The sequence below is a fragment of the Erythranthe guttata genome, chromosome 7 (genome assembly GCF_056151865.1).
Source record: "Erythranthe guttata isolate IM_541 chromosome 7, IM_541, whole genome shotgun sequence".
NCBI classification, from domain to species: Eukaryota; Viridiplantae; Streptophyta; class Magnoliopsida; order Lamiales; family Phrymaceae; genus Erythranthe; species Erythranthe guttata.
The window spans coordinates 7,611,220-7,635,566 of NC_142539.1; the positions used below are offsets into that span (position 1 = coordinate 7,611,220).

A 24,347-nucleotide genomic window follows, 5' to 3' on the forward strand; every position below is an offset into this window, starting at 1 on the left:
TAATTATAAATAGTATAATATAACAATATTAAGTATAATTAAAAATAATTTATTTAGTTAATTTTATTTTATTTTCCAGTCCAAAAAAAAAAAATTCAATTTTGGCCCCAAAATATTGTTTTTCTGTTACTTTCTAACGGGGCATGTAATGGCGGTGATCTAAAGTGTTTAAAATTGAATCTTGGAGGTGAACGTTAGAACAACGAGGATCAAAAGTGGAGTCGGTCAAAATACGAGGGGCCAAAAATGTAATTCTCCGGATTTCTTTTTTTTGGTATAAATATTTTAACAACCTGATATTTATTCGTTTAACCTCCTAGCTTGACCGAGGGATGCACGAAAAGACTAAAAGACTAAACGCCCCACACACAGACAAATCCTGAAAGAAATGACAATATCCCATCCACTCATCACCTGTAAAAATCTCAAAGAAGAATAAGAAGAAGCAGACCCGGATTTTCGGAGAATCGAATTTCCGTATTTTTTCACCTTAAATTTCCATGGCGAGGGCTCTGATTTCATCCCCTTCTTTCCTGGGAACTCCTCCTCTCCTTCCCCCGCCATGGATTAGTACCAAAGTTAAATTCAGTCTCAATTGAGAGAGCTGAGAGCTTGATGTACACTCTCGCCGACGCTGCCGTGGCGACGGCGGACGGAGGCGGATGGAAGTTGTCTTGAAGGTAAGAAGAGCTTTACTTTAAATCAGTTCTACAAGTGAAAACATTAAACAAGATAATCATTTATCATCATGTATGGTGATCGAAAGTCAATTTTGAGCTGCCTCGTAATAAAGTTCAATAACCAAGAATTTGAAAACCCTTAATTCAAACACTTTTTGTCAAGGCATTAACATAATTCATGAACACGAAAACTTTACTTGCATCAGGTCCTCAAGGATGGATTTGCAGCTGTCCATGTGTCGTATTCGTATGGATTTGCGATAATACTGCTCACTATTCTTGTCAAAGTTGCCACATTTCCATTGACCAAGCAACAGGTACTCTTGCCACTCAGTTTGCTCTACCCTACTTTATTTATTTATTGAACTATTTATGTTTCTCGGGGTTTACTTACTTTATTGTGTGTATGATTTCTTACTTCTGCCTTGTGTATGATTATCTTCATTCGATAAATATCGATTTCTATCTAGATAGTATCTATTGAATAATCTGAAATTGTTTATATATAAGGTCGAATCAACGCTAGCAATGCAGAATCTTCAACCAAAGATCAAAGCTATCCAACAAAGATATGCAGGAAACCAGGTGAGCATCTTCACCCGTGTTCTATGTAAAACTATCAGTTTTTTTTTTCTTCTTTTTCTCCGGTTATGCATGTGTAGTATTATGTAAGCTTCTTGAAAAGGGACAACATGATTAAACATATTATCGGGGTCACTTGATAATCATAACTATTGTGAAGACAAGGGGAAACATAAAATACAAATTGGCAGTCTAAACAAAATTGGATGAAGGCATGGTTGGTTTTTATTTTTAAAGGATCTTTCTCATGGAAAACTATCACAAAGTTCCCATATTAGACTGTTATTTTATAAGGATGAATCTATCCGAGACACTTTTGAGAAGACATATAGGTGTGGATGAGTTGTTGTGGAGGTTGAATTAGTTTCAGTTAATAGGCATGCAGATTTGTAAAGAAAAATGTTACTGTTTGCTTATGTGGTGAGAGGCTTGCATCTACATGGAACATAAAGTTTCTCCACTGTTGCGGAGGTGGGTGTGGGGATTAGGTTGGGTTAGAGCTGGTAGAGTTCTTATAACTCTGTAGCTTAATTTTGAGGCTTGATATACAGGGATAAGTATTCAATATAGAAGTTTTACAATTTGCCACCCCCGCCTAGGTGAACTAACTGTATATTAAATCTTTCAGGAAATAATACAACTTGAAACTTCTCGTTTATACAAACAGGCAGGGGTCAATCCTCTGGCAGGTACTGTTTCTATCCATCAACTGAACTTATATTACATATAATTATATCATTTTTTATTTATTTATTATGGGTTAGTCCTTGCCTTTCTCAAGTTAGAGACCAAGCTAACGTGCCTTAAGAAAGCCCGTTATTACACTGCGTAAAAGATTTCATGTCCCTTTCATTGTCTGCTCATGTCACGCCCACCAAGTAAATTTCAAACCAATCCCAGGAACCTTCTTGGAGCCTGTCTTACATCAATAGGTTTTAATTATCATTTTCACACTCGATCGGGTATTTTTTGGGGGGTGGGGGGGGGGGGGGGGGGGGGGGGGCGTGGTGTTATATCTAATCATTTGTATTTCTTCTTGCTTCCTATGGAGTGGTTACTGGACTTTGACTTAATAGTTGTAAATATATAGGTCTAGGATAAAACGGGTTTTAAAATTAAATATAAAAGAATAAATGAAGATAAAACAAGAGGAAAGGGGAGGGTATGACTGCATTTCTAAACTTGAAGATTGTAACATGTGCAAATATTAATTTCTTGCTGGCTATGTTGATATTTCCCCTCAAACTGATCAGTCATTAAAGAATACGTTGAAGGATGGGGTGGTTTCTACGTGGAAAAAGCTATGTTTGGTTTTTATCAAGCCCTCAAACTGATCAGTCATTAATTCGTTCAGTTTATTCAAACTAGGCAGTGTTTAACTCCTTTATTGCGGCAGTAAATGTCGCTATTGCTATTTTTATCACAGCAGGTTTATACTGTTTTTTTTCTTCTCGTAAATGGACTGTTACAGGATGTTTCCCTACATTGGCTACAATACCAGTCTGGATAGGCTTATATCAAGCTCTTTCAAATGTGGCAAATGAGGTACACCTGAAACTGGTTCAGCATAGGCATATTTACTTTGCCCGATTTGTCATTCTCGGAGCTATGATGACATTATTTTGTTTTTTTTTTTCGTCTAAATTATTCATCAGGGACTACTAACTGAAGGATTCTTTTGGATTCCTTCTCTGGGAGGGCCAACATCAATTGCTGCTCGGCAAAGTGGATCAGGAATCTCCTGGCTATTCCCATTTGTGGCAATTGAAGTTAACTGGTCTCCCCAGCTGTCAATTAATTTAGAATTTTCTTCTTTGTTTGGCATTTTATTTCTCACAATATCCCTTGCCCGTTTTCTGTCTTTGCTTATATTCCCTGAAATCCTATCGATCAGGAAGCTATCTTCAGCTAATGACGTCAATTATTACTGCATTTATGGGATATATGAATAAAATGTATCTGTGTATTGCCAATTTTGCAGGACGGGCATCCACCACTTGGTTGGTATGATACTGCTGCATACCTTGTTTTACCTGTTCTTCTTGTTGCATCGCAGTTCGTGTCAATGGAAATAATGAAGCCTCCACAAGTAAGTTTCCATGTAGTTTGATCTGTGTTTTCGTGCATTATTACCTTCTGGCCATGTGGCACTGATATCTTAATCCTGTTTTGGTAGACAGATGATCCAGCTCAGAAGAACACGATGATTATATTTAAGTTTCTCCCACTCATGATTGGCTACTTCTCTTTGTCTGTTCCATCCGGATTATCGATATACTGGTAAGTTTCATTATTTATTAATCCATTTCATACACGGTGGCATGCATGGGATACTCATATGTAATGAGACTAATCTAATTCTTTTCTTTTTCTGTGGGAACATTTGTCATTCATATATTGATTTTTTTTTACAACCAATAAACTGTTTAGGCAATTGCCTTAATTAATTTATTGCACACTGGCTTGCCTATCTTACTATATAACTTAATACAATCACTAACGAGTTCAATATTTTAGGTTTACAAATAATGTTCTTAGCACAGCACAGCAAGTATGGTTACGTAAAATGGGAGGTGCAACGCCTGCTGTGAGTGAGAATGCTGGTGGGATAATCAGCGCTGGACGTGTGAAACGATCAGGTTCTCAGTCGGAGCAATCGGGTGAAAGGTGGGCTTGAAATTTAAGATTTTTTTTTTTAAAATCCTTTTGCTTTCCCAGAATGTTCTTCAGTGACTAGAATTACTTTTTTCTTAGCAGATTTAAACAGCTGAAAGATCAAGAAAAGAAGAAAAAGAATTTTGCACTGCCTGCAATTGATGTTCAGGCCAAAGTTGATCCTGAGCCTGAATCTGACTCAGACGATGAAAATGACCCTGAAGTTCTTTAAACACCCCCAGCGCCTTGTCAACAAGACCATGTCGAGCGAGCCCTGTAATTAGTGCATTGCAAGCCCCAACTTCCACTTGACCCATATCTTCAAGCACTAGTGACATCTCTAAGGCACATCCACATTTGCCGTACATATCAATGAGTGCACTCACAATACACTTGTCAACAGCAAAACTGTTCTTGATCACATACCCATGAACTTGGGTGCCTGAACTTAAATACCCCAAGTCACCTATTGCAGGAAGAACACTAGAAATGCTAGTCCCATCTGATTTAAAACCATGCTTATGCATCTGCTGAAACATCAAAACTGCATCCAGAAAACACCCACTTCGATTAAACCCTGCAATCATACCATTCCAAGACACAGTATTCGGTTGAAACCCAAGATTTTTAACCTCGTTAAAAACTTTTCTCGCATTAACTGCATCCCCTTTCCTTGCATAACCAGCAGCCAATGCGCTCCAAGAAACAACATCTCTCTCAACCATATTGTCAAACAGCTTGTGAGCGTCAACTAATTCATCACATTTCACATAGAAATGAACCAAAGAAGACTGAACAAAAGAATCCAAGGATATACCAGATGCCAAAGAAAACCCATGAACTTGCTTTCCGATTTTAACAGCCAGTAGTCCGGCACAAGCCTTGATCACACTCGGCAAAACATGGGCATCCGGGAAAAGCCCGTGTTTGAGCATTCGAGAAAATACACTGAGAATGTTATCAAAATCGTTAAACTTGGAAGATGCATTAATAAGGGTAGTGAATGAGATAATATCGGGTTCGAACGAGAGAATGTTTTTGGCATCAGAAAAGCAGCGGTGGTTGGCATAGAGAGAGAGTAGCTTGGTTCTATAATAAGGGAATTGACAGAGACCTGTTCTGAGTATTTGGGCATGGATCTGCCTTACCTGAGTTGGTGATGCAGTGGAACTTCTGCTTATTAGATGCTCTAGGTCTGGAATCCGAGACGAAATCGAAGAATCGACTCTCAATTTTCCGGGATCCAACGCCACCGTGTCTTCAATTGTGTGGCCGGAAAAATTGTCCGGCAGGCCGGGAAAAGGTTCCCGGAAGTCATCCGAGTGGGCATTCTCAGCCGGAGTGGGATTAGAGCAAGCGCAAGATGTGGTCAGGAGTCTCCATAATGCAGGGGTTCTAGTGTTTATGTGAAAGGGTTTAGCCGAAGAGAAATACAGAGATTGGAGTGGAGATTTGAGTGATGACATTTATTTTCTGAAAGACGCTATTTTTTATCGATGCTGTGGTGATAACCCGGTTGAAAAAAAATTGAAGTAAAAGATGAAGAAAGAAGAGGTGGGAAGCTCATATTCTATCAAGCTTTGAAGCATTCAGAACGAGGAATTACTTTTATAATCACCGCCAACCACCTCTCTTTTCTTCATCAAATCCAATCTCGATATAATCATCAAATCGAAGAGAAAACAAACAAATAAATAATGTTTTCATCAATTGGATGGAGAGAGAGAGAGTAGAGAGAGAGAGAGAGTGCATACTGTGTTTGATCGTGCACGGCGAAGCGCTGTAGAGGAGAGGAAGGTTGCGAATGAAGTAAACCGTAGCCCACCGAGGGTAAACAAACTGGGCTGCACTAATGGGCCTGTATTTAATGGGCCGGTCAATTATCTAATTCTAAGCCTATTTACTATCACACCTAGGGGTGAAAATTGGAACGAAAATTCCGATTTCCGCCGAATCCGATCCGAAATATTCCGATTTTGGAACGACTTTTTCAATTCCAAATTCCGAAATTCCGATTTCCAAAAATTCCGAAAAAAATCGGATCGGAATCGGAAATACATAACAGAATTTCGGAATTTCCGATTTCCGATCCGAAATTATTCCGATTTATTCCGATTTTTCCAATTATAATATTATTAATATTTCTTACTATATATAATATATGTATATATCTATCCGCCTGTACTAATTACTAATATTTTTTTTCCAATTATTATATATATATATATATATATATACTAGTGAGGCCACACCGCGCCACGCGCGGTATATAATGCCCCGTATAGCTGATCTATAGCTGAATTAATTCGATTGTTTTACAAACGAGAACAATACTCTAGTATACATGAAACAGACAAAAACAACAAAATAAAAGCAGAGTTAAATGACAAGTAGCAAGTGCGGCATGGAACCAACTCCTGAAAACAAAAACATAATTATCAATAAAACAAACCAATCCTATAAGCATAGTAATTACAAAAACACATGTTTCGGGGCACTTCAAGGAGTTTGTAAAGAAATATACCCAAACATACTGCCGAAATCAAGGTACTTTTTTGAATGGCATCCTCATTAGCATTTTCAAGGATATCTGCTCAAGAGGAAATAAAAAGTTGAAAAAAAATGGAGCTGAAGGAAACAATGGCCCATATCAATGTGTGAAAAAATAAAATTGAGTACAAATAAACATAACAAACATGCAATTTAACTTGCGGAAATAAGACCATCAAGATACATAACCAGCAGATATCATTGCATAATATATCCACATACATAAAACACAAATACAGTAACAATGAAAAAAACAAAAAGGAGAGAAATAAAGAAATATACCCATAAGTCATCTTGCGGAAGACGATTTGTAGTCACCTGCACACTTCGAAAACGTTATAAGAGAAATCGAACCTTGAAATCTCTCTTCTGATTCAAAATCAAAACTGGATTTAGAGAAAATCGAAAAAGCTTTTCAAAGAATGTCCAAAAAAAAAATCTAATTCAATGCATTAATAAAATAAAAAATCAAGTATTGAAACAGATATTTGCATGATTACCTGCTATAGACAGGATGAACATTCCATAATGGTTAGTTAACAAGTGTTATAATTGAATAAGGTCTAGACTCTAGTTTACTGTAATTCTCCCTTGTGGAAATTCTTTCACCAGGATTCACCCTGCCCATTATTGGTGTCATTATCCCCTGGAAAAAAAATCAGGTAAAAGTTTAATAATTCAAATACCACAAAATCTTGTGACAAAGATAATTATATTATATCAATACATACAACTATCATTTTTTTTAAATTTTACCTTTAATAACTACATCAGTTAGTTTGGTACCAAAGAAGAGACTAATATATCTTCCATTGTCTGTGTACCTTCCTCAACTAAGATGCAGTGGTTCTACTACAGCCCACTCGTTTTCATCCTGTATCATTAATTCATCATAAGGCACAAGATTAGGATTATTTTATATTTAGGACAACTACTATAACTGCAGATGGTTATTTAATCAAAACTTCGTAAGCATAACATTTCTTAAGATGTGTTTGAATCGAAAAGTTTCAATCGAGAGCTCAGAATGAGATTAGATACAAAATTCACTATAATGAATCAAACAAAGGCTCAGAATGAGACGTAATTCTAATAAATTCATAGTGAAATGATTCATCCAAACAAAACTATAGTAATATATTTGCTTATATAAAAACAAAAGACTTTAGTTAAATTTTCAGAAGAGAAATGGACATCTAACTGAAAAATAGAAATAGATTGTATTTAGTACTCTGCATTATATCGAATTTGCTGAAATATTCATTGAGCATTTGAGATTGTTGTAAATATTAACAAAAAAAAAACCCTAGGATGCATTTTTTAGCACACAACCTCCTAAATTGTGTGTTTTTAGGGGTATGCTAAAAAAATGCACAATAGGGGAGTTTTTGCTAACAATTAAAATATGAGGAGCTTTGTCACAGTTGAAGTAAATACAGCAAATGCAGGGGTGGTAAATGCAATAAAGCAAAAACAGAAATAGTAACGAAAGAAAAAGAGAACATCAAGTAAAAATTCCACAAATATATAACTTCAAAAAAATATCATGAACGTAAAAATTGAACATCAAGTAAGACGTAAGAGTCATGTTCTATTCAGCAGCTTCCAATTAACTTGAACTACGGGTATCTTTAGTTCTCGTTCGATTCCTAATAATAATTTAACCTTCGTATTTACTATTTACTGAAGTAGTGTTCGGTTTACCTTCTTAACGATGCTACACCTTCCAGTGTTATCACCTGCTTCATTTCGTGTATTTGATTATGTTAGTTGTTAATCTAAAAATAATATTGGAAATAAAAAACAAAGGTGTCTAGTATGGGTATAAGCACCAAATAAATCAAGTTATAAATCAACACATCAAAAACATCTACGAACTAATATAACCAAAAGCAATAAAAGATATTTTAGTAATTAGAATTTTCTGGCAACAACAAACCACAAAGAATGACACATGTATCTGATACAAATAGAAAAGTATATCATAGAAAAAGTATATATGATATACTTTGCTGATGAGCAAAAAGATCATTATCAATAAACAATAACCAATAAACAAACCAAACATGTACGCACTGAGATTAAAAATGCACATATATCACTACTTGTCAAGAAGGTGGTAAAGAAATTTACCCAAGAACACACATTGCTGAAATCAAGGAGCTTATCTGAGTGGCATTCCATTAGCATTTTCAAGCATATCTGTTAAAGATGAAATAAATATTGGAAACAAAGGCCCATATCAGTAAATGAAAAAAACCAAACTGAAAATACAAATAAACATAACAACTAAACAAGCACAAAATTTAACTTGCGAAAATAAGTCTAACAAGATACAATATCATATTTAGTTGCATGATAAATACACATAATTATATGCACAAATGCATCAAGAATAATACAAAAAAGGGAGAGAAATATACCTGACACGTCCAAATGGTAATAAAAGAGACAGCCAAAACCTGACAAAAACAATGGCACCAAAGCAGAATTCAGATAAAATCGAAAAACAAAGGTACATAATCTGGATCGGAGAAAATCAAAAACAAATCCAAAAAATTTGGATTAAGAATAAAACAAAGATCAAGCAAAAAAAATGCACAAAACACGCAAACAAATTTGAAATTACAAGCAAACATACATAAATACAATCAGAGAAGAGTAGTAAACCGTCCATTAGCATTTCGAAGTATCACCCCATAAAATGATTGGAAGAAGGGCACGAACCTGTCAAAACTAACGCAGTAAAACTGGATTCAGAAAACGCCGAAAACAAAGGCATTCAGATTCAATAGAAAACGAAAACAAAAGCCTCGCTCCTGCAAAAAAATACCTAAATTCACTAAACAATAACCTAAAAATTAAAATAAACATACAAAAATACCGTAAGAAAGATAACATAGAGGCGTATGAAAGAACACCTATAGAGAACAGAGCAAAATCCAATGTATCTCGTTTTTTAGAGAGAAAGGGGAAAACTACAACGCTGCAATGAATAACAAAGAAAGAAAACAAGAGAGAACAAAGTGAGAGGAGAAGAAAGAATTAACCTACAACCTACCTCTGGCACAACGTCAACAGTGAGATGACAGACGATAGAAAAGCAGAGGAGAAATTAGGGCGGCGGCCGAAAGTGAGCAGGGATGAGTTTTCTAGCCAAAACGATGCCGTTTTGTGGGAATTTGTAAAAGAAAATGAAAAATTAAATGAAATGGTAATGACGTGTGTGTAGCGCGTGAGTGTGCGAGTGTTGAGAGTATGAAAGAGAATAGGAAATTAAAAGGGCCCACCATTTTTGGTCCGACCATAAATAGAGCATTAAATATAATTCGAAATTAAATTGCATTTGTGCTTTGCGCTGGAAATTTTCCCCTAAACCGGCGTCGTTTCGTGCGATTTTGTTTGAAAATAAAATCAAAATGTTTATTAAGTTACTATTCATCATCGCACTACATCTTTATAGGTTTGTAATATATCATTATATATATATATATGTCTTGGGAGGTGGGGGCCCACATTTTCCCCATTTTCTATTTTCTTTCTCGTTTTCTTCCAGCCCGTTAATATCAAAACGGCGCCGTTGTTTTCTTTTCCTCCAATCCACAGCGGCCGTTGTTTTCTTTTTGTTTGTTTCCTTAATTTCTTTTCGCTTTTCTTTCTTTTTCAATTCTTTCACCTCTATCTCCGGCGCCTCCTCTCTCAAAAGCTTTTGCACTACTGCCCTGCTATAGCCGACCACCAAAGGCAATCGAGAGGGCCTCGCCGCTTCCAGCGTCGGCGAGCATAAACGCCGCCGCCTACACGAACGACAACCTCTATGTAGCACCCAGGTCAACTAATTTCATTTTCCTTCGTATTAATTTTATTGCTTGCCTCTGCTTTTGTTTTATTCGCTGCATGTGGGTGTGTTCTATTTTTGTCTTCAATTTCTTGGTTCCTTGGTGATTTGGCATTTAACAATTAATTATGCTTTGTTTGTTATATACAATTAATTATCAACTTCCTTTTAATTTTACACATCCATTGTGTGGTTTTAAGTTTACACGCTCTGTTTTGCGGTACCTTCTGTGAATCATAAGTTTTTGGTGCCTAATAGAATATAGACATATATATTTGTACTATGACCTATTTTCTTTATTGGTTTCATCCAACAAGCCTCCATTTATCTACTTTTTGGTTTTATCCAGCAAGTTGAATGGAAGAGAATTTGATGTTCGGCGAAAGTAGAGATTGCATGGGTTGGTTTTAAGAAACTCACCGGCGACTTTTGTTTACATGGTTTTGTTTACCAGCGATGTGTTCTCCTTGTGGTTACAGAGGTGGCCCTAAAGATATTTACATGGTTTTGTTTCTCTCATTTCTTACTTTTTAATTTTCATCAATATACACAGCTCATTGCTAATGGAGAGTTTATTACTACTTGTAGCATATCTCACAAATTTCCGATTAGTGATTCAGCATAATGTTGAGATCGAGGTTGTTGAAATTCTATTTCACATGATCAAACAATACGGTCAAAATTGGAGAGCCTAATTCAGTTCATATTTGTGTCATTTAATTGCTATTTTCTATGCTTCATTTTCTATTTATTTTTTAGTTCCTGTTTTAAATACATTATTTCCTTGTTGTTTTGCTATTTCTTGTATATCAGATTGCAAAACGTTTGAAGCTTTCTTCAAGGTATTCACTGAATTAAGCATCAATAACAGGTATATTATTTCTTTTCTAATTTTTTTTTCAATTTTTGTTCATAAATTGAACTTTTTTTAAAAATTGGTTCTCTTTTGGGATTTTTGTCCTGGTTTTTAGGCTCTCTGTAGCTGTAACAACCAGCAACGGATCCTTAATTGTTTGATTGATTCTTGATGTTCAATTTCTCTTTATGTATTAGATTAGTTTCCGGTGAACTTTGTTGATCGTTTTGTTTTGCCATCTTACTGAATCCTTTAATATTCGCCGTAGCTGGGATTGAATTGAGGATGACGAAATAAACTGGAAAGCAAATAACTTAACTCATTCTGTTAACAATGAAGGATTGACATTACTGATTCGTCCAACAAAATCAGGTAAAGAATCACACAATATAATTTTGTGCTGAAACTGTTATTTTAGTCTTTCATGCAAGATCGAAAAAAGTTTTCATTTATTTTCTTCTTTTATTTCTTTGTTTTGGTTGGTCTATGCACTGTGGGAGTTATTGGTTTATTCTTTTGAGTTTCTTGGTCGGTAATATTGCCACAGATAGGCTGGTTCTTTTGACTCTTAAATTTATGATTTTTAGTTGTAATTGCCAACGGCATGAAGTATAAGCTGTTGTCCAAACGTGGAAAACACTATAATAATTCGTCGAATACTTGTACTCTTGGTTTGATTGAAAACGTAGTAATTGGACAACCAAACCTTCACTAATGCCTATAACATTGCATAAAGTGGATCACGAGTCCAGGATTAGAGAGTCCAACAACAATATTAGAAGGGTTACTGATCTCTATTATGATCTATCAACTTCTTCGACTAAATCAAGGGATTTTTCTGCATACAATGGCATGTAATATTTCAAATATGTTAGTTTAAGGTCATATTTTACATGTGATGGTTGAAACAGGTTGCGACAAATTTTGTATTTAGCTTCATGCGAATACAATTATAGCAAAATAACCCTGTAATTTTGGACTACATTGAATGGGCACCAACACCGCGCTTTGCGCGGTGCTCCCAACACTAGTATATATATAAATATATATATATTTGGACATATTATTATTTTTTAATTTTCTAAAACATACAAAAGTCAAAAACTCAAAATTTATTAAAATTACTTCGCAGCCTAATTTCCCGACTCTCTCTCTGCAATCCGACCTTTCTTTCTCCCCCACCACCACCAGCGCCTTCTCCGACGATCACCACCACCACCACTGCCTCCCGGTTCTCCGACGACCACCACCACTAGCGCATCTCGGCTCTCCGACGACCACCACCAGCAGCAGCGGCTCCCAATTCTCCGACGACCACCACCACTTGCGCCTCCCGATTCTCCAACCACCACCATCGCAACCAGGCCTCCCGGCTCTCCGAAGACCACCACCACCAGCGCCTCCCGGCTCTCCGACGACCACCAGCAAAGCCGCTCTCTCTATCGGGTATTTTTAGAATAAATCTAATTTAATTGATTCAAATTTAATCTTCATTCAATTGATTTAATTTAATTTTTGGTGTCTGTTGTGTGTTTTTGTGTGAGTATGTTCTGTTTTGCTACTGTGTCGGTGCTCATTTTTTTTTTAGTTTTTTTTTTTTTGGGGAAAATTCCGAAAAATTTCCGAAAAATTTCGAAAATGAAGATTTCCGAAAAATTCCGATTTTCCGAAAATTCCGAAAAAATCGGAATCGGAATCACTTTTTGAATTCCGAAAAAATCGGAATCGGAATCGGAAGTCGTTTTGGACTTCCGAAAAAAATCGGAAATTTTCCGAAACACCCAAATCCGATCCGATCCGTCCGATTTCCACCCCTATTCACACCCAATTTTGTCGACCCGGATTCGAGACATCCGAGTCAGTCCTCTTCCTTCTAGGGTTCATATCTCTCACCTTTTGTTCTAAACCTCTGAAAATCGATTCTGCCCGAGGAGGATTTGTTTCTGTGGAACTCCGTTTCCTTCTCAATTAAGTGCGATTTTCGGATTTAATTTATATTGTATGTATGTATTTCTATTTGCTAGATTTTCATGTTTTCGTTTTTTTTTTCTCAGGTTGTGTGGGCAGTAGTAAAGTATACTTGCTTCAGGCATGGCAATTAATCAGCCACCATCTGGTTCACAGGTAAAGTTTAGCTGATCGCATTTTGTAAACTGTAACTCGGTTCTCATTGTTCTGGTCGAAATTGACGGAATGGATACCTAGCATGGAAATGGCAGCTCTGTAAGAGAATTATATTACTACTGAGTTAGGTTTTGCATATTATATTTAGTTATTAAATTTGTTTAGCGGAGCATTGCTGTGAAACTAGCCAGCTACTTGTGTAGTTCCATTGAGTTAATTGAGACTAGCGAATTGAGTAATTCTTGACTGAATATAGTTGTGCGCGTAACTTTTGGAGTGATGACATTTATTTTCAGGGCTTTTTCTGAAAGACAGTGATTTTTATCGATGCTGCGGTGATAACCCGGTTGAAAATCCAACCCGACCCGGGATCCGTTCCGCACCAAAAACCCACCCACTTATTGTATATCCGGGTCAGTGGGTTCGAAAGTCTAAACCCGTTTCTAGTATTCGTAGATCATCTTGTTCAAAATAACCACAGTATAAATTAGGAAGAAAAAGAAAATAAAAGAGAAAAGGAGATAATGGTTTCCGATACGTCTAACTCGAATTCCGGCGACGGAGGGGCAGATGCCGATCTGCCGCGCACTTTCAAGTATTTGTTAGGTTTGTAAAGTTCGCATCCGTCAATTAATTTTTATTTCTTCGAAGTCGATTTTTTTTTTTGCAGTATTTACGTATAATGATTGTATGTATAGCTACGCAGTTCCTGTCAAGAGGAATCCCATTCATATTCAATTCCTGGATTGTCAGACACCTCTCCGAAGAAGATTACGCGGTAATCATATTTTTTAGTACTTGTTATTTGCTTAGCATTTGTTTTCTCTTTTTGGGGGTTATGATTCGAACTTTATTTGTAAAAACTATGGAATTATTTGAGGAAAGGCAAGTTTTAGAAAATGAATTTTAAATGAAGTAAGAGTTGTAGTTTTTGGGTGAATTGAGTTGCAAAAACTCGATTGGTTACCCCAGTATAACACCGGCATTTTTTAATGATATTTTAAAGACTTCGCATGTTTAAGTTTCTGGTTCTGAGTTCATATGTTTCTATGGCAGACGTTTCGTGTTATTGATTTTATGTTCATCGTTTATTCAAGAGAATTACGTATGTGTATAACTTGATAATATAACTTTGTCTTGGCATAACGTGGGACTGCTATCTGACTCGCTGTATTTCTTGACACAATGCAGCTCTTTGCTGTACAGTTCCATCTGTTTGTTACCTGTGTATTGTTTCTAAGTCGAGAGGGGTTTCGACGAGCGTGCATGAGGGCAGATATGAAATGGTACCTTTGAATGTTTTCATTTTTGCTATTTTTGCCTCAATAAATAAATATATATATATATATATATATATATATATATATATATATATATATATATAGTCCATTCTCTTATACTTGCTGTTTAGCCCTAGATTGCCTTCACTACTATTGCTTCCATTAGGTAGTTCATAACTTCAATTGAATCATGTGGTTTTGTGCTCTTAATCCACACATAATATCCATCATAACGATGACATTTAGCAGCTTTACTTCGATTTTATTTGTAAAGGGTTCGAAAGAGTAATTGGTGTGCGTATCATCAATCGAAGTTTAGGTGGTTTCCTGTTGTAGTATTCGATATAAACCGATCTTGTCACTGGTTAACATTTATCGCAGTTAAATGTTCTTGTTCCTTAATTGTCTCAATGCTCATGTCTCCCAAGTCTTCTAGTGCGTCAAATAATAATTTCCTGACGGATATATTGCAAACGCAACCATATGCATGAAAGATTAGTCTTCTTCAGTTTTCTGAATTTAATCCGGGAAATCGATTTACATGTCTCTTGCAGTGATGGTGATTCGGGAACAGGAGTAAATGCAAATGCAGCTAAGCTTTTGAAAGTGGGCTGGATGACTTTTCCTTTAGGAATACTAGTTACACTTGCAGCATGTTTATTTGTCTTCTGGTGGCAAGGCCTAAGTTATTCTAGTCCATATGCACAAGCTATCTTGATTCATGGTGAGCTAATTACATACTCATATGATTCGCAAATCTAATCATGTGGGTGGTTGGGGTTCGTCAAGATTAAGATTGAGGTAATTAAAAAAAAAAACAGATGCATTGTTACTATAGAAATGAGGTGGTCATTTGTTCATTCATTCATCATGGGGAGTGGATTGGTGAATTTAGGTTTAACTCCTCAATTTTGAAATCGACGAATCATTTTTTAGATCATGTTTTGTGGGTCAGTCACATATTTCGACCAATTATTATGCTTGGGGAATAGAACTGTTAATCAACATATAGTTAAAGTTCTGTTCCATAATTTTTTTTCTCTGTAGTTAAGACTTTTGATATAATATGAATATGCAGGTTTTGCATGCGTACTTGAGCTACTGGCAGAACCGTTCTATATATTATCCCAGAACTTGGTTCTTCTCAGATTGCGTTTGGTTGTTGAAACTGCAGCCACTCTTTTCCGCTGCATAATAACATCTATCCTCATCCTGAAGCAACCAAGCCTGGTATATAGCAATGCTTGATGTTCATTTCCGAATTTAACGGCAATATGTAATTTTTGGCCCCAACTATTTAGTTACTTCAGATGTCATGTGTTCTTCGTTTTGATTCTACAAACATCTTCGTTGCTTCACTTGGTGTACTTTGATTGGTCCCTAGTCACCGTCTCTGTTTATAACAAATTATGGATTCTCTGCGTTATCTTGCTAGATATTTTGTCTGTATGTGAAACGGTTTCCAAGTAGTTTAACATCAACTAATGATTTAAAATGATTTAAGGTACTACTGTCTGAATTGCAGGAGAAAGCAATTGTATTTGCCCTGTCACAAGTTACATACGGAGCAACTATTTTCTTAGGTTACTGGGGCTACTTTGTTCTGTTTCGTGTGTATGGAACTTCTGTTCTATTTCCATTCAGGTACTAATTAGCTCCTTCATTTTTTTAAGCTGTATAAATTTTCAAGACATTTTCTAGATTTCTTATGATGCCTGACGAATCTTCATAGTTTCTGTATGTTCCTCTTTCCCATTATCATTCATCCTAATATTTTGTCTCCATCTTTGTGTCAAAAACTAAGCTGTTATATAGTGATTTACTGGGAGAACTGTTGCATAGAAAGTAGTCAACAAATATCTGAAATTCTCTATTTCTCTTTTTTATGTATTTATTAGCTTGCAATTTATTTATCTGTTGGTGGACCATTTATTGTAATATCCCAACTTGGGTAGTACTTTGTTATACAAAAGTAAGATGCCATTTCTTTCGTTTTTCAATGAAAAACTGAAAAAAGTTGTTGCAGGGTCGGAAGTACAATGGATCATAACAGACCGCTTCTGAACATGTGTGTGATTTTCACTCTTCAATCATTCCGGAAGTTGATTCTTCAAGAAGGTGAAAAGATGGTCCTTGTGTGGTTAGATACACCATATAACCAAGCAGTTTATGGTCTCGTAGATAAACTAGGTATGTCAATCATAATCCTTTGCATTGTCTTAAAATTTAACTTTTTGTGAGATAGCATGCATTCTTAAGATTGATTCTATTGGTGGATATGGATAATTTTCAGGGAGCTTAGTGGTGAGGCTCGTTTTTCTTCCATTTGAAGAAAGTTCCTATGTTACATTTGCAAGGTCTGCATCAGGTTTATATCTCTCCTTTTACGTGTTTATAATATTGCGTTCTAGTAAACGTTATATTTTATTATTTTATAACACAATTTACCAAAGTTGGTACCTAGCCCTCATCACTAGGGTCAAGGTGTAGGGTTCAAATCCTGCACCTCCCGTATTCTCCTATTTGTAACAGGATTTGAATTTGAAAGAATAAAATAAAATATTTTGAATTAGTATTTGCAAAGTATTGGAGATGCTGAAATATACGATGACATATAGGTAAGCAGTTAGTAAAAAATTGCCCGAAAAGCTTTTGAAACCATCATGATTATCGTAAAATATAAAGGAAACGATGAGCAATATTCGAAATCAATAAAATTAGGTTTCAACTTGTAGCTGTAGATACATTGTCTGGAATGTGTTTGGCAAGGGTTCATTTGACCAATTATAGATATATATATATTGCATTCGCTTCTGACGAGTGAATTTTGACGTGCATGCAGGAGATCACAAGGACAAAAAGAAGATCCTGGGAAGGCGTCTGACAGATGCGCTGAAGCTTGTTTTGCTAATAGGTATCTACTCTGTCACAGTTCCTGCTGAAAATAAAATCATTTTCTTGCTCTAATAGTATAGTATTGCCAGCTTAATTTCTTGTTAAAAGTTGTATACTATAATTTACGAAACTTATTGTGAAACTGCATCCGCTTGTAGCCTGTTTAGCTAGAAGATGTTTAATTCGATATGGTGACTCATAAATGGTATATCTGAAATGATAACGTGAAAGAAAATGAAGTCCGTCTGTTAGAAGTTTTAACACAATAAATAAATTTTTAACTGACATAAATAATCACGTGTGTGTAGAAAAGTTAAATGACATATTTACAGTTTTCCTGCTCCAAATATTAGTTCATTCGCACAGTATTTTTGATAATTTTAATATCTCAAGTGTGTATCGTAATTCGTAACCATTAAGATGTGATTTTGCTGACAATGTATCGTTTTATTCTCTTTCAAAACTTATGTTCGTTTCTTTGGTCAGGTTTAGTGGTTATCGCGTTTGGCCCAAGCTATTCTTATTCCCTCATCAGATTGCTGTATGGTAGGAAATGGAGTGATGGAGAAGCTTCGAAAGCACTCCAGTGTTATTGCCTTTACGTGATAGTTTTGGCCATGAATGGTAAAACATTTATGCATATCACTCTGTGCTGTTATATTTAAAATATAACTAACTCAAAATCTTGAATCATATTTAAGGTGTTCTTTTCGTATGGAATTAAAGTGATTTTCTTTTCTTTAATTATCAGGTACATCCGAGGCATTTATGCATGCAGTTGCAACAGAGAATCAACTCAAACGGTCGAATGACTCGTTACTCGTCTTCTCGTTGATTTACGTAGTCTTGAATGTCTTACTTATACGATCAGCAGGCGCAATTGGATTAATATTAGCAAATTCTTTGAGTATCCTTTTTTCGACTTCTCTTTCTTCGCGATTAATTTATTCCCATGGTTCTTTTTCTGTTTCGTATTTCTGGTTTATATCCCGTGGCGTTTCATTGGTTCCTTGACTATGACAAAGACATGTTCTTCAGGATAGTCTATTCAGCAATTTTCATCAGAAAATATTTCAAGGTAAGCCTATATATCTTTTATGCAACTTCATATTTTTTTGTGATTGTGAATATTTTATTTATTTATATTTTGATGCAATTTTGCGTCGTTTTCGCAGGATTCTTCGTCCTTTTCCTTTAGAGACTGCTTGCCGAAAGGAAGTGAATTTCTACTTATTTCAGGTGCAGCCATCTTTATTCTCGAGAGAACATATCTCGACCGAGAGAATTTCTGGTCAACTTTTACGATTCACCTCTCTTTTGGTTTGGCGTGTTTCAGTGTGGCGGCTGTTGTAATGTGAGTATTTCTTATCTTAATGCAATGTGTTTTTTTTTTTTTGGTGGTTTAATTCTAATTATTACATTTTTATCAACAGCTATAAGAAAGAGAAGCCTTTCATCAGCAAAATCATACGTTTTCGTGAACATGCTGATTGAAAGCTCTGCTAACAGATACAAGGTGAGTTAAGACGGGCAACAATCATAAAAATCGTATTAATTTTGGTGTAACCTATATTTATGAAATTTTCATTTTTGCTCGAGTAGATTGTTACCGATGAACTTGTGTAAGAAAAGGTCTGATTTAGTTAACATTTTCTCCAAATCGGCACTTTGGAAGGATCCTTTTGGTATGAAGAATGCACAAACCATCGATTTTGGATGGACCGAAGTATTGAAAATGAAATGAGCCCCTACGTTTAACTTCATTCGGGTGAATACGAAGGCCAATATAATTTAATTATTTATTTGCATTTTGTATTATTTGATCGAGCAATATATACGTATTTTTAATAAGTAACCGAAACCGATACCGATAAAAAAAGAAGACAAAAAGACGCTACTTCTATAATCTACAAATCACAAGGTAAGAATTTCAGCTTTATCCCCAATCACTTCGGAATCTAAACTAAAAAAGAAAATAGGGTAAATTATGGGTATCCAAGCTAAATAACTTACAAACTCCTATAATATTGGTAAATTACAAATATCCCCTAAAATTAACAGTCCGTTGGAAACCTTAATGAAATGAAGGAATTGTCTAAATTAACCTTTTATAAACAAAAAAAAAATAATAAATCTATCAGTAAAAAAATGACAAATCTATGATGACAATATTACATTTACCCCTGGGGTAAATTTGGAAATTCGTAACGAATATTCAAATGGGATCTTCAAGATTTCGTTACTCATAAGGGTACGATGAAGAAACGGCCCAGGGGTATTTGTAATGACCAATATCACTAAGGTTTCTAAGTTATTTAGTCTTTACTTCAGGATAACGGTAATTTAACCCCAAAACCCAAACTAAAACTATCAACAGTGCAGGAAACAAAAAAAAAAAGACAAAGGTGCAAAGAGCAGCTCGAGCCAAGTCAAAGATCAATATAATCTACATATAACTTTCATTTATTATTTGTAAAAACCCTACGCAATCAGTACTTTAATCTCCCCCATTTAAATTAAATATCTCTGTACACCGTAAATTTTCCCATCTGTAAAATATATAAATGCAAGACAAGAAAAATATAGGAAACAAATAAATTTATTATCAAACGTAAGCGGATTACAATCTCCGTGAATTCCCCTGATTCTTTTCTCCTATTCTAATTTTGATTCAAGGTCTTAAAAGCTTGTTCTTGAATCGAACATATGATTTTCTATCACAAACACCTCGAATTCAAATATGTTATGAATTCGAGGCGGAGGCTCGAGACGTGAGCTTGAGAGCTCGATATGTGTCTGTGTGAGTCTGATTTTTAGATGCACCAAAGATCTTCTTTTATAGGCACAAGCTAGGGTTAGGGTTTCTCGACTTGCAGAGTGGGCCGGACATTCTAAAGCCCAAATATGTTATGGACTTTAATTTGAGACCTAAATTAATAACCAATTTATTTTGGTTATGAATTAGTAATTTATCTCAAAATTTCGATGTCTACAAATGCCCCCACTTCTAGTCTCGAAGAGAAACATGTTGAATATTTGTGAGACGAGACTTGAAGTACTCGAATTTTCCTTCACTTATTGGCTCCAAAACTCCTTTCCTCCATTTTTGGGGTGTATATGGAATTGCCATCACTTTTGAGGACTTAAATGCGAAGTCCATTTTCTGATATTTGGGGGAGAACAAGAATAACTTGAGCATCACCCACGCGCACCGGCCACACAGAATGACAAGCAGCATAGAGGAGGTGGAAACACCGGCGGCTGCTTCTGGCGGCGAAACGGACGTTGGAGGGAATATTTGTTTTGGCCTCCGTTGATGGTAGATTGTGGGACATCTTAGACCGCCTATGAATGGATGTGTGGCAGTGGATTCACCACCGGCAGAGCTTTGTAGGAGATGACCGCTGCCACCGATTTCTCTTTAATTTTCTTGTAGTGCCCAATTTTTTGCATTGCAATGATTTGGTAGATACTTTTAACTCTAACCATAATTGCAAAACATATTCTTTTGGGCATGAGAAGGAAATCCGCAGTATTTTCCATCTCCTGCAAACAATAATTTACTATTAATTGCACTATACAAGAAATTTACAAACTTCTTTTCACCGTAATGGTTGCTCCTCTACGGAAAGAAAATCACGTGATATTTCAGAGATAATCATGATTTTTTTTTTTATTTTTTATTTTTGCTTTTCCCCAAGTTGCACAAGTGAGCGATTTGAATGCTGACTCTCTCGGACTTCTGAATTCGAGATATTTGACGGCTTTGTCAATTTGCTTGCCCCCACCGTATGATTTGATTACCGGTCGCAATAACAACACCAAGGCCTCTTCTTCAGGAGAATCGCAAGATGAACATTTAATTTGATATTGGAGAGAAAGAGATGAGGGCGAAGATTGTCCCACCGGGCGTGCCAATTTGTAAACCGTAAATTTTCCCATTTGTAAAATATATAAAAATACAAGACAAGAAATTAGGGAACAAATAATTTATTAATCAAAACGATGTGGATTACAATCTCCGTAATTCCCCTGATTCTTCTCTCCTATTCTAATTTTGATTCAAGGGCTTAAAAGCTTGTTCTTGAATCGAACATATGATTTCCTATCACGAACACCTCGAATTCAAATATGTTATGAATTCGAGAATATGTTATGAATTCGAGGCGGAGGCTCGAGACGTGAGCTAGAAAGCTCGATATGTGTCTGTGTGAGTCTGCTTTTTACATACACCGAAGCAGTCTTTTTATAGCCACGATCTAGGGTTTCTTGACTTGTAGGATGGGCCGGTCATTTGTAAAGCCCAAATTTATTATGGACTTTGAGTGAGACCCAATTTAATAATCGATTTATTGGATTATTAATTGGTGATTTATCTCAAAATTTCGATGTCTACAAATGCCCCCACTTCAAGGTTCGGCGAAGAACATGCCAAATATTTGTGAGGCGAGACTTGAAGTACTTGAATTTTTCCTTCATTTGTTGCTTCAAAACTTATTTTCTGGGGTTGAATTTGTAATCTCTCAACTGTTGGGGACTCAAGTGCAATTTCCTGATTTTTGTTTGAAGTCCCAAATTACAATTTAGAACTTCTGAATTTGAGGAACTCTTCCCGTCCCTGTTACGCATTTCATCCATCCACAGTTCATATTTTCATAGGACCATAGCCGACCACATATTTTAACATCCAAACTCTGCCATGATGCCGCCGCCGTTTACTTTGCAGCTCCGACGACCGTTCCTATTGCCGACTATATATCTTCAGAACTTCTTTTTTGTGACGCCACAGACGACGGCAAGAGGAGCATAAATGGGGCGAGGCTCTGTTTGCAGGCAGGACCTTTGTGTTTTCGGGATGACGACAAAGATGAGAGCAGATTTGAGGCGTAAAGCTTGGTATGCGGGGGATTGCCATGGAAGGTGGTGATGTGGAGTTTTGAAACTGGACAAGACTTGTCTATTGGGAATCAATGTCGGGTTGCCGAGAAGCTCGTGCAGCGGCGTGCTGGAAATGGCGGATTCGTTGCAGCAGCATATTCGAACAAATGTGCCTCTCCTCGTAGCGGCGGTAAAGTGATGACACCGGCGAGTGCTTCTGGCTTCATGCGGCAATTGGTAGTTCGCTGGTGCAAATCTAGCTTTCAGAAGTTGTCTTTGAGTTTCCGGTGGAAGAGGCGGTGCGAGATTGAAGTTGGACTTCTGCTGATTCTAGAAAACTTTCCTCAATAAAAAAGATTTGGCAAATCTTTAAATTTGCATAAATCTTTTGCTGCCGATACAAAATAACAACCACCATATCTTCCACTTTATTGATATCTTTGCCCCCAAGTTAGAGTCTTTGACTTTGCCTTACCAACCACATCTACGAGGAACAACATATCATAGACGTCGGGTTGAATGAACATGAAATTTGACATCGGAGGAAGAGATGAGGGGTGGAAATAGTCCCACCGGGCGTGCCAATTTGTAAACCGTAAATTTTCTCATCTGTAAAATATATAAATGCAAGACAAGAGAAAATAATTTTTATTATAAAGGTATCAGACTCACACAGACACATATCGAGCTCTCAAGCTCACGTCTCGAGCCTCCGCCTCGAATTCATAACATATTTGAATTTGAGGTGTTCGTGATAGGAAATCATATGTTCGATTCAAGAACAAACTATTAAGCCCTTGAATCAAAATTAGAATAGGAGAGAAGAATCAGGGGAATTACGGAGATTGTAATCCGCTTTCGTTTTGATTAATAAATTTATTTGTTTCCTATATTTTTCTTGTATTTTTATTATATTTTGCAGATTCGAAAAATTTGTGTGGTTAACAAATTGGCACGCCCAGTGGGACAATCTTCGCCCCTCATCTCCTTCTCCGATATAAAATTCAATGTTCATCCTTCGATTCTCCAGAAGAAGAGGCCTTGGTGTTGTTATTGCGACCGATAATCAAATCATATGTAGGGGGCAAGCAAATTGATAACACCTCCAAATATCTCCAATTCAAAAGTCCGAGAGAATCAGCATTCAAATCGCTCACTTGTGCAACTTGGGAAAAGCACACAATATATATATATATATATATATATATATATATATATATATATATATATATATATATATAAAATCATGGTTATCTCTGAAATTTCACATGATTTTCTTTCCGTAAAGGAGCAACCATTACGGTGAAAGGAAGTTTGTAAATTTCTTGTTTAGTGCAATTAATAGTAAATTATTGTTTGCAGGAGATGGAAAATACTGCGGATTTCCTTCTCATGCCCAAAAGAATATGTTTTGCAATTATGGTTAGAGTTAAAAGTATCTACCAAATCATTTGCAATGCTGAGAGAAATTTCACAAGTTTCAGCAAAAATTGGGCACTACAAGAAAATTAAAGAGAAATCGGTGGCAGCGGTCATCTCCTCCAAAGCTCTGGTAGTGGTGAATCCACTGCCACACATGCATTCATAGGCGGTCTAAAATGTCCCACAATCTACCATCAACGGAGGCCGCATAAATATTCCCTCCAACGTCCGTTTCGCCTCCACATCGCTGCTAGAAGCAGCCGCCGGTGTTATCACCTCTTGGAGTCGTTCCAACATCCACTCGTCCAAATATGCCGCCGCCATCGGGAGTGTCGCACCTTCTTTTCCACCGGAGATTCCATTGATAACTCCCGATACAAAATAACAGTAATATTGACGTCAACCACAGTAATATTATTACGTTACTCCGTGAATAACTCAAACAAAACAAAAAACCCAAAAAAAGAATAATATTGATGTTGTTGACAGTAATATTATTCTGTTTACAGTTATTTTACTGTCAACGACAGTAATATAATTACGTTGACTTGTCAACAAATCAAACAAAATAAAAAAAAATAACAAAA

The 24,347-nt window shown here is 36.2% G+C and overlaps 2 protein-coding genes, 1 long non-coding RNA gene, 1 other non-coding gene and 1 pseudogene across 19 annotated transcripts; 2 read left to right on the forward strand and 3 right to left on the reverse strand.

The window, feature by feature from the left end:
• Positions 1–401: 401 nt before the first annotated feature.
• On the forward strand, positions 402–4,433 carry LOC105960721 (inner membrane protein PPF-1, chloroplastic-like; annotated as a pseudogene). The gene is made up of 10 exons (XR_016032197.1): positions 402–680; positions 887–997; positions 1,191–1,265; positions 1,891–1,951; positions 2,734–2,807; positions 2,918–3,022; positions 3,244–3,351; positions 3,439–3,542; positions 3,780–3,929; positions 4,020–4,433. The product of XR_016032197.1 is annotated as an inner membrane protein PPF-1, chloroplastic-like (transcript).
• On the forward strand, positions 1,195–19,223 carry LOC105960718 (uncharacterized). Of its 6 annotated transcripts, XM_088820864.1 has the most exons (18): positions 12,537–12,607; positions 13,216–13,285; positions 13,582–13,698; positions 13,777–13,891; positions 13,984–14,063; positions 14,477–14,571; positions 15,120–15,289; positions 15,644–15,795; positions 16,091–16,209; positions 16,592–16,755; positions 16,859–16,933; positions 17,408–17,479; positions 17,947–18,084; positions 18,212–18,367; positions 18,486–18,538; positions 18,636–18,814; positions 18,894–18,976; positions 19,063–19,223. In XM_088820864.1, exons 4-17 carry the CDS (start codon positions 13,810–13,812, stop codon positions 18,952–18,954), a joined length of 1,596 nt encoding a protein of 531 aa, XP_088676990.1. In that variant the 5' UTR covers positions 12,537–12,607; positions 13,216–13,285; positions 13,582–13,698; positions 13,777–13,809; the 3' UTR covers positions 18,955–18,976; positions 19,063–19,223. The 6 variants fall into 6 exon arrangements, with proteins under 6 accessions (XP_088676988.1, XP_088676990.1, XP_088676987.1 ...); XM_088820862.1 differs by lacking the exon at positions 12,537–12,607 and adding an exon at positions 1,195–1,265 and having other exon boundaries at positions 13,767–13,891; positions 18,894–19,223; XM_088820861.1 differs by having other exon boundaries at positions 18,894–19,223.
• LOC105960703 (pentatricopeptide repeat-containing protein At1g20230) lies at positions 3,624–5,682 on the reverse strand. Its single transcript, XM_088820870.1, has 2 exons — positions 4,550–5,682; positions 3,624–4,461 (listed from the first exon to the last, which is right to left on the reverse strand). The coding sequence occupies exons 1-2, from the start codon at positions 5,381–5,383 to the stop codon at positions 4,456–4,458; spliced, it is 840 nt and encodes a 279-aa protein (XP_088676996.1). The 5' UTR covers positions 5,384–5,682; the 3' UTR covers positions 3,624–4,455.
• On the reverse strand, positions 5,476–5,544 carry LOC148769119 (small nucleolar RNA snoR8a). Its single transcript, XR_016032361.1, has one exon. It is a non-coding gene; the product is annotated as a small nucleolar RNA snoR8a (small nucleolar RNA).
• LOC148769120 (uncharacterized) lies at positions 6,135–9,858 on the reverse strand. 10 transcript variants are annotated; one of them, XR_016032187.1, is made up of 10 exons: positions 9,529–9,858; positions 9,195–9,286; positions 8,891–8,929; positions 8,601–8,669; positions 8,172–8,245; positions 7,224–7,341; positions 6,968–7,113; positions 6,750–6,821; positions 6,442–6,507; positions 6,135–6,334 (listed from the first exon to the last, which is right to left on the reverse strand). It is a non-coding gene; the product is annotated as an uncharacterized LOC148769120 (long non-coding RNA). The 10 variants fall into 10 exon arrangements; XR_016032193.1 differs by lacking the exons at positions 6,135–6,334; positions 9,195–9,286 and adding an exon at positions 9,109–9,194 and having other exon boundaries at positions 6,343–6,507; XR_016032194.1 differs by lacking the exon at positions 6,135–6,334 and having other exon boundaries at positions 6,343–6,507; positions 9,138–9,203.
• Positions 19,224–24,347: the final 5,124 nt, after the last annotated feature.